Source organism: Pelecanus crispus, chromosome 3 (assembly GCF_030463565.1).
Source record: "Pelecanus crispus isolate bPelCri1 chromosome 3, bPelCri1.pri, whole genome shotgun sequence".
Lineage (NCBI taxonomy): Eukaryota > Metazoa > Chordata > Aves > Pelecaniformes > Pelecanidae > Pelecanus > Pelecanus crispus.
This window is the reverse complement of record NC_134645.1, coordinates 96,599,371-96,609,331: the sequence shown is the minus strand read 5'-3', so window position 1 is coordinate 96,609,331 and position 9,961 is coordinate 96,599,371. Positions and strand designations below refer to the sequence as shown.

Here is a 9,961-nt window from a genome sequence, read left to right as displayed (position 1 = left end):
GGAGCTGACCTACTGAATGGTGACTCTTACTGTAGTCACTAAACATAACTGTCTTCAGATTCAGAGGAAATTCCAATATAATAAAGACAGTTACACTCCAACTTTCAAGACTTCTGAACTATAGGCTTTCTTTTTTCTTTATCTTACCCTTCTTCTCCCTTTAAGAAACAAGAATCTCAGGTCTACTAAAACAGATGTTAAAAATTATGAGTACAACTAAATATCTATTTTTAGCAACGGTTAAACCAGTTGCCTGACTCCAACTCCTTGGGCTTCTGCTATGGGGCAAAAGGTCCTTTTTGTTGTGCTGCCCCTGGGAAAAATAACAGGATCCTCAGTCTGACCTGTCTGGAATTTCTCGAGTCCATCTCATGAAATCCTACTGACTCTACAAGAGTAATCCCCACCTTGTGCCCGCAGTTCTGGTTCAGTTGTGCTAATCTGTGTGTCCTGGATTTCAGATATTGTAAGGCTGGCTTGTTTCTTCAGGTGAATTCGTTTCTTAGATCTCAAGCAAAACAAACAAATTTTTCAACCACAGGCGCACACACAGAATATTGCCGTGGGTACAGCAACGGTTAACCAACGAACTATGTTTCTTTGAAAAAAGGATCTGAAAAGGAAGGCATAAGGCAGCTGTAGTTCATCACCGTATCAAGCCACATTAGCCTGGGGCACATGTTTGCAATATTATTTAAGTGACTGTTTTGACCTGAAGACTTGCTTCAGCGCCAGTACTTAGAGTGAGTATCCAGCAAAAAGCTCTTAATAATGTGTTTTCTTCAAACATCTTCTAAAAAGTCTATGTTAAAACAAGAACAGTAAGATCTCGGCAACAATTTATTGACAAATTGAGGCTTTTAAGCAGTAACAATTAGTTGAGAGGATCTGATATATTTCTGGCATAGTAACTCACATTGCTTGCTAATTCCAGTTTCCTAGTTTTATCTGAAATACTGGGAATTGAGTGTTATGAAAAATGCTACTAATACGGATCTGATTTTCAGATGTCATAGGAACCAGAACCTTAAGATTAACAGGTATTGCAGGTGCTACACATGTAAAAATTGAAACCTGCTTCTTTTCTGACGTGGCAGCAGCTTTTACACCACAGACAAAATGCCCTTCATGTGAATAATAAAATGCCAGCTTTATGCTGGGATAATGGCCATATCTGGATCTTAAATTGGAGAGCAATGCGAAGTGCAGACTGAAGACTAAACATTGCTTGGACTGGATATAATTTTGCTGACCTTCTGTGGCAGATTCTTCCATTGAATCTCTTCTCCCAGACAGAAAGCCATTTAATATTTCACCCACTGGTGCATTTTCTTTTCTGTGAATCGTATTTATTATTTATTGGTTGTCTTCCTGCCTTGCCTTCTGAAAGCTGTTCCTAACCACTGGGTACTTTACAACTTGCTGTGGTGGTTGAGGTATTATACAAGCTTTAAAACCATCATTTATCAGTCTGCTCGGCTTCATTGCTTTTGGTTGTGACTTTCTTCTGTGGAAATTGATCACTTAATGGAAATGCCCTTTAATAACTTTACTGATATTAAATAAACAATCGTAACAGTCATTGGCACCCACACCATTTCCATGCTGGAACAATTCCTTAAAACATGCTTAAAAATGCAAACATATAAATGAGGAAATCACAAAGAGGGAAGGAAAAACAATGACTTGCCATGGTATTATGAGGCGGTCTGTATATGACAAGATATTTCAAACAACTGAGAATTGAGAGTAACTTCCATACCAAACCCTATCTCTTTCACTGTCTGTACCTGAGCTGTGCCTTTAGATAGCAATTTCTGCCACCAGCAGTCTGTGCTGACTTCCCTTCTAAGACATAAGGATGCCTGGCAACTAAGGTTTAAATATAGCACAAGTTCATCCAACCAGGATAACTGAAAACTAAGTCAATGGAGTGACTTGCTTCACAGCCTTTAGTGGTCTTTGGAGCAGGCAAAAATGGACTGTATTGATTTTAGACAGATCAATGTTTCTCAAGCTTCTTCTAAAGACTAAACACCTTTTGGCTTTACTTGCCTTCATCTGACCCCTGAGCTGGCAGTAACCCAGTGTAAGTCAGGGACCTGGTTGCAAGTACTGTCTACAGGTGTTAACCCCTCTGGAAGAAATACGCTGCTACTTAGCACTGCTGATGATGAATATTGTGCAACCTCCCTACCCCCTTGAATTTTGTAACCGCCTTGAGAAAGCAGCTCACCACTGAGAAACACTGATTTGGATGGGAGAGTCCTAGAGAGAAGGCTGGTCACGCAGTGCCCATTCTTTCTCTCTTCCTCTCCCTCCAGCACCCGAGGTACTAGCTTTCATTAAAACAGGACCTCAAGTGCCCTGTCTCCTGGCATTGCTTCCCTAGGCAACGTGGCATCTCAATAATGCGATCACAGGCAGGAAGGAAAGTGCCCCATGCAGTAGCGAAGGTGGAAAGTGATCCATTAAGGTGGAAGACAATCTAGTAAAAGTGACCAAACTTCCTTCAATCTATTAAAAAGTGACCAAATCTATCCTTAAGAAATCCTGGGCTAGATTAATAACCTGGTGCAGTTGCCCTATTTTCACTTCCTAGGCTGAAAATCTTCCTGGCATACAACTGCCTTTTTGATGGCTTTTTGGGTTTTTAACTTCAGTAAGAAAACAAAAGGATGTTGTTACTTAAGTAGTCAGTGCACACACTTATTAGTTTGTTGTAAGTAACAGCTGTAGGACTCCATTAGTGCAGGCAAATGTGAGCAACTACACAGACAGGGGGCTGACTTCCATGGTAGCAGTAAAACCTGCAGAACATACCCCCTGAGCCACCGCCATCAGCCCTGACCCCCGCCCAGGGAGGCAGAGCTGCTGGCTGAAGATTTCTTCAGTTCTATTTTCATAGACTGAGTCTCGGCACGAGGCTCGAATTTTGTCACATTTCCTGCTCCTGGGGCTGCCACTACTGGCTTTCCTGCTTTCATACCTTTTGACACAGGAATGCGGGTGGGTGTAGGTCTCGGGGATGACCCATCCTGTCCTGTCTGCGAAAGAGAGAGACAGAGAGAAATTACGTGAACGGAGGACTTTTTTTTATATATGCTCGTCTCATACTTTTCACTGGTTCTTCATTTACCTCTCAAGCAACAGTGTCCCAAATCATGCTTATTAGCAAATTAATGTTCACATTTGGAACCTGGCCATAGAACATACTGCTAGAGAATGACCAAAGGTACAAAGTGAGGATCAAACGAGTTTCCCAGAGCTGAGGTCTGGTCTTTTGGATCAAGATGTCATGAGGATGGGAATCCCTGCAAAACTCTGATTCCACAGCACGACACAGTGCAGGATGGCTTTAGAGGCTACTGAAAAGCTGGCTTAGCTGTCAGACAGGTACAATATTAGCCTCGTGCACAGAGACTAGCAAGGACCCTCAAAACAGTGAGCCAAGTGAGGCTAATGCTGAACCCAGAGTAAGTGCCGTATTTTCAGAGCTGGGGCAACATTTCTCAGCAGTATAGATACAACTGCACTTTGCTTTTCAAAGTATGCTGGTGCCGCTTATTTCTGCACTGGGAAGTACAGGGGCAGAAGAAAATAAGAAGGGCTGGGAGAGGGAGACAGGGCAAAGATTTGTATTTCTTTTTCCTGTGGCTGTGGGAGGAGCGATGTGGGAGAGGGCTCCCCCGGCTCCAAGCCCTAGCCACAACTTGATGAACTCTGGCAAGGGTGAAACAGGCAACACAGATTTCCAGGGACACCTCAAGGCAGTGTGGACATGGTCATTTTACTACCTCTACCAGCCTGCTGCCCTGGACAACAGCCTACCAAGCACACTTATCAAGTTTGAGGACTTCAGCATTAAAAAAAAAAAAAAACAAAAAACCCCACAACCTTGAGAAATTTTTAATGTTTTTTTCTTCTGGATGGAATCTGGTTGAGGACCCAAGCATGGGGCTGGCAGACCCAACACGATGCCTACCAGGGACCTGTGCCCCGCTGGAGCACCAGCTGGAGACCAGGCCAGCTATCCTGTATCTTTGAAAATGGCAAGTAGTACATACATTTAGGCAACTGAATCCCACTGTGTAAGTGCACAAGGAACACTTGGATAGGACAAAAAGATTCAAAATGGCCAACTGGTATTTTCTATCTCCATTGGCCAGATAACGTTGCACATATTCCGCAAGGCCAAAACTGGAAGCTACCCCTTATGGACCATGACCTAATAAAAATACTTATAACCATGACAATTCTTAAATGAAAATGTGTTTTATCTTCTGCAGCATGCAATACAGACACAAATGTTAATGGTGACCACTTCAGTGTCTCAGCTGAATTTCATATGTGACTTCTTTTCTGTTTAGATAATGGATGAAGACTTTTATCTCACTAAAGAGAACACTTTTCATAAGATCCTGGAATCCTAGCTAGACCCGTCTGCTAAATGACTGAATTCTGTAACTTATGACATGTAAGCAAAATAGAACTGCTGAAATAGCAGTTAGGGGACTGGATTAGGGGACTGCATCGACTGCAACATGTATTTGCACATTTACTTAAAAATGCTCTTAAAAAATGCTCCACGAAGGAGCATTTTTCTCTCTCAAAGGATTTCCAGACAGTAGCATCAGAGCCTTCTGTCTGCATCCTGAGTATTCAAAGGAAAACCATTCCTTAATCTTCTAAGAACAGTTCAAAACCCCATGTGTACACAAAAAAAAATCACAATTGGAAAACTTGAATGCTGTCTGCCTGGCAGGAAGGAAGCCATTTTCAATAACTAAAAGCAACATTTACAATAGCAGTCTAAAGGCTAATATGGAACTCACATGTAGATGTCAAAACAAGTTAGGCCCATACAATTCTGTAGGGCAAAACATGCAAATGCATTCCATCAGCCTTGGAAAATATGTCAACATCCCAGGGAACCCAAATGACAAACATCTTGTACTCCCTGAAAGAGCTCCACAGTGTGTAAACATGAGGCAATCAAATGAAGTAGCTGGAATCTCAAGCATTTCTTCAGCTTTATTCACATGTAAATTATTAACTAAGGATTTAGGCACTTTCAAGTTACTCATTTCAAGCCTAAATCAGTCAAAAGCACTTTGAAAAGAACTCTAACTTCCTTTAAATTTCTTAGTTGGATTCCTTACGGCATACTAACATGTTGATCATATGGAAGCTAATGCCCGCTTCACACACAGCTGCAAAAGCATTTTGTGTTTGCTAAGTGAAATGGCACAAAGGTGTCTCTTCAGCAAGCAGTCCGAGTGACGGCGTAAGCAAGCAAAAGACACTCTCGGGTATGCATCTGTAGTGTCTGTGGCAGAGAATCCACACGACTGTCTGTCTCTTGGTCATTTCTTCCAAGAACCAAGCTCTAAGCAATTCCCTTCCAGCCCTGTTTGTCTGTAGGCTGCTGTTTTCTGGTTGATACAGGAATGCTGCTCCATCCAGAAACCAACTCTTATGCAGCCAGCATGGAGCGCCCAAGACGCGGCCCCGTGGGATGCAGAGCGACACTGGCTGGCTCTGAACTGGCAGTACGTGGTGCTGGAACTGCACAGGGAGCCAGAGCGAGGTTAGTAAATATATTACCGAGAGTGAGATAAATACATGCAGCTGCTAAGCTAGTTAGGTCAATAATCAGCGCTCACTGCAGACACTGAGGTTGCAGTAAGGTTGGACAGTCCCATTAAAGGAAGAAAAGCGATTTGAACATACAGAAATGTTTTAGTGGCTTATAACAGATCCTGCTTAGTGCATTTTATTGACACACAAAAAGAGTGCTTTCATGCACACATTTACTTTTGGAGTATTTTCATAACAAAGGTGCTTTTTCAGCACTTGTTCTCAGTCAGATCAGGGACCAGCTTGCCCTGGACAGAAATGGTTCAGTTCAGTGGATGACACAGGTATCTAGTGCAATTTGAGATGCCCTGGGCTACTCAAGCCATCTGCACAGGGCTGCTAGATAAGACAGAGGACCCAAGGACACCTGCAGCCTCTGATAAAGCAGCTGGAAGTTAGGTAGGCTACTTGACAGCGCTTAAAATGACACTGAAGAAGTATGTTTAGGTAACTGAATCCTGAAAGGGTGGGACTTGAGATCTAGTTAACTGTCAGTGGAGCCCAGTGAGCAATCCAGCTCACGCTGAAGCTAGCAGGGTCTCAGCTGAATCACCCTCCAGTCCCCACGGAGCCAGCATACAGGGCTCAGTGCTGACAAGGGGATGACTAGGGACTGACGCAGTTGCCCGCACTGAGGCATCTTGTGCCATCTGAGGTATCCCATCAGCTTCTACTGCAGAAAGGTACAGGTCTCTGTTATACCTACCAGCCTCATGCACATGTCTCAACTGCCACAGGGCATGCAAACAGCACCGTGCATCTCTGTACGGGCAAGCGAGCTGACCCGTGGATCTCTAGTGACTCTAACAGAAGCTTAGAGCATATATGGAGCACCTACAAAGACCTAAATTGAGATGCCGATCTCAAACTAAATGCTGCCCAAATGAAAGTAGCCTTATAACTGCTTTAACGTGTGCCCAGTTAGCTCTGGCACCCAACAGCATTTCAGCTGTGCCTCACTGCCTCGGTCACAGGACGCTCTGTGTGGTTGGTATCATGCCACTACGCTGGCTCTGCTGCAGCCGGGATTCCCTCTGCTCCCTGCAGATTTGCATGTCACCGGATTCACTGTGTACCCTGGCAGCGTAAACAGCCAGAACTACATGCCAGTCTTGTAGGAGGTGGGTAGCACACAGATGAAGTGATTATAGCACTGACACCCATCCTCGTAGCCAAAGAAAATCCAAATTCACCAGCAATCCCACAGCCAAATGTAATGTTTAAATCAAAAACAGGATATAGGCACCACAGTTGTTTTTTTTTCCCAAAGAATATTTGTTTTCATTCTGTGGGGTCTTTAATGTAAACTATATGAACTGTCCTGGGAACAGGGACTTAGGCTAATGTGCTAAGGTAAGACTAACAACAGGCTACAGTTTCAGGCTCATTTTGGTCTGCATATCCTCTGGTCTCCTAGTCTTGAATTTTTGGTTGTGCTGTGGTCCATCTGTAATAAAAAAAAAAATCTGCTAGGTCTGCTAGGGTAGTCCATGTATTTTCCTGGGCATGGGTTTGACTCTAATCAAGCTAAGGAGGATCAAAACCCAGTTTTTCCACTTCTATGGTAATTACCCAAATCCATAGGCTATCACATTAAAGGCAGTTACCAGCTTAGGATTTGGTTCTTTTTTTTTATTCAAAGTGGCAATGGTTCTGGGTTAAATGCTGAATTCAGTCCAACTGGTCTAACAGTCTGCATCACATCAGCACTGGGATCCAGGATGCACCAAAGGTCCTGCGGTGGAGACCCCAGTGGGACTGGACCACGCTGGGTGGCAGCGCTGGCGTGAGGAGGCCAGCTGCTCCGTGGGCCGGCCCTGGGCTTGGGCAGCAGGCAGAACACAAACTGCCTCCAAAACATTTGGGTCCAGCAAGTTCAGGTGCCAGTGGAGACACAGTCACTGGTGCCTTTTTTCCTTGATGGTTTGGCTTAAGTGCTCAAAAACTTCCCAACTTCTCCTTCGGATGCCTGTGTGTGTCTTTGGATCAGGGTCTCATTTTATCTAAATCAGAACCGTTGCAAACTCAGAATAGGACTTGGATCAGGGGAACATAAATCTCTAGCTACTCTAGGGTGTATGTCAGTGCAAATCAACACAACCGTAACACCCCTTAATCCATGGGATTCATGGGATTCAAAAATCATGATGATCCATCATGAAACCACGTCTCTGGTTTTGGACTGATATATGCAGGAAGACACCACAGCTCAGGCTGAACCTTTAAAAGTACCATGTGTGCACCTTAAAATTAACTCCATCTGCAGTGCTGAAGATAACTCTATAAATTCAAATTGGAAGAAGAGTAAAATATTTTCAAATATGAAAACAGTAACTGCAAATTTGTTATAGCAACAGATGAAGGCTAGGAACTTTAGGATTATTTTCCCCTTTGCCACTTGGCACTGCATTAGTACATTGTACAGAGCATCTTGTATGAGGGGAGCTAAGAAAAATATTAAAACCAGTGGGCTAAGAAAGCAGTTTTGTATCAGTTTGTCATCTTTGATTTTATGAATGTAAACACTCAAAAATGTATCAATGCTGGTTTCTTCTAGGGTTACTGACCAAATAACTACAACTTGTTTTTTCTGAGTAGGGGTATTGAAATGTGTTTGTAAAGTAGTCATTTGCAAAACAGATGGTGAATATACAATTTCTATTTTTTTCAGGGGTTTAGGGCAGAAAAGGCATATTTGGTCTTGTTAGAAGTTCCCCGTTCATGTGACTAGGAACCTTAAAAAACCAGGGAAAGCATAAGATAAAGTAAACCATACGGTTGAACTATATTCCAAATCAGGGAGGATGAAGTGAAGAAAGAAGTCACTTTTTAGCCAGATGAAAACAAAATAAAAAAATTTTGTCTGCCACGGTTCAGTGCATCATCACAGTAGAGACAGACGTCTAGTAAAAAAGAATGAGAAACTCTTAAAAAAAAGTCTTCCAAGATTCTGAGAGACAAAGGAGTTTGTAAATGAATTAAATCAAGACTTTTTAAAAAATGAACAGTTGCCTCTAGTATGTAGGAAAACACTGTGTCTACAGTACATTATATATGTGGGGAGAGAGAAAGCATACGTGTGCGATCCCAAATAGATCCATATGATGAATACAAGTTTTAAGTCAGAGGGCTTAAATGGGAATGGCAGCCTCTCTCTACAAGTGTGGAAGTCTATCTTAAATACACTTTGACATTTCAGCTCGGAAGGAGATGGTGGAAGAGGCGTGTTGTAGGGGTCTGCAGACTCCTGAGCAGCATGGAAAAATGAACAGGGGATGACTATTCAGTATTTGTCAAGATACAAGAAAGAGGCTGTAACCAATGAAGGTATTGCATAAAAGGTATCAAACAAAAGAGCATTTTTCCCAGAGCCCACAACTGAATTCACTGCCCCCTGATGTTGTGGAAACAAGAGTATAAATGAGTTCAAAAAGCAATTAGAAGAATAAATAGAAGAAAACTCCGCCATGGTCTATTAAACACAAAGATGTGGCTACAGGCCCTGGTTCAGAAAGAAATACCCACCTATTGCCAAAAACTGGGAACAGACGCTGAGGGAAACATTACTGTGTGTTTACCCACTTAAAATAATCTTCCCCTAAGCATCTGCTGCAGGCTCTGTCTAGCTAAATAAGCTTTTGGACTAATACAGTACTGCTGGTTTTCTATTTTGGTTAAATTCTTCTTTCCCAGGATATTTCCAACTAAAGCAATGCAAAACCGTGTCCAATAATAAACCTGGGGGGAGGACTATCAATAAATATTGTCCAATATGGTTAAAGACAGAGGTGAGAGACTGCTTTAAGTATGAAAAAGAAGCCGGGGTACCACCGCAGAGGCACAGAAAGCAGCAAAAAATATGTTAGCGGAAGCACTACTGTAATACAGCACGTACAGACGCTGCAAATTTCAGAGGAACAGAAAGAGCTTTACTATTCACTGGCTGAAAGAGGCTTGGAGCTATAAGCAAGGAGCTATAAGCTATAAGTGTCTGGCTATTTATTCCTTTGGAGTTCAGCATTATAACAGATATTAATTGAATTGTAACTATAATGGGATTATACCAAAGCAATGCCAGCCTGCATGATCAGACTCTAAAGACCCGCCAGCTGGGCCAAAAATCATTATGAGTATTTTCAAAAGTCAGAAATGGCGCTCACCAAAAATAAAAATACAGTTTCCTCCTCTGTCATCTCCATCATTCTTTGTCCCTCTCTGTCTCCGACTTGCAATTTTACAGGATTGCCATTATGAAAATAACTTTAAAGGAACTTTGAAGGGACTTCCTTTGAAAGTTACTCCTTTGGGAAATAATGCCAAA

At 42.5% G+C, this 9,961-nt stretch overlaps 1 protein-coding gene across 2 annotated transcripts in view; it reads right to left on the bottom strand.

Moving 5' to 3' along the window:
• Positions 1–2,840: 2,840 nt before the first annotated feature.
• Positions 2,841–9,961, bottom strand: part of FILIP1 (filamin A interacting protein 1) — a 58,443-nt gene continuing 51,322 nt past the window's right edge. The window contains exon 5 of one of the 2 annotated variants that reach the window (XM_075707986.1): positions 2,841–3,047. In XM_075707986.1, the coding sequence (XP_075564101.1) occupies positions 2,841–3,047 (207 nt within the window). The remainder of the gene's footprint in view (positions 3,048–9,961) is intronic. The other variant, XM_075707987.1, reaches the window with a different exon arrangement.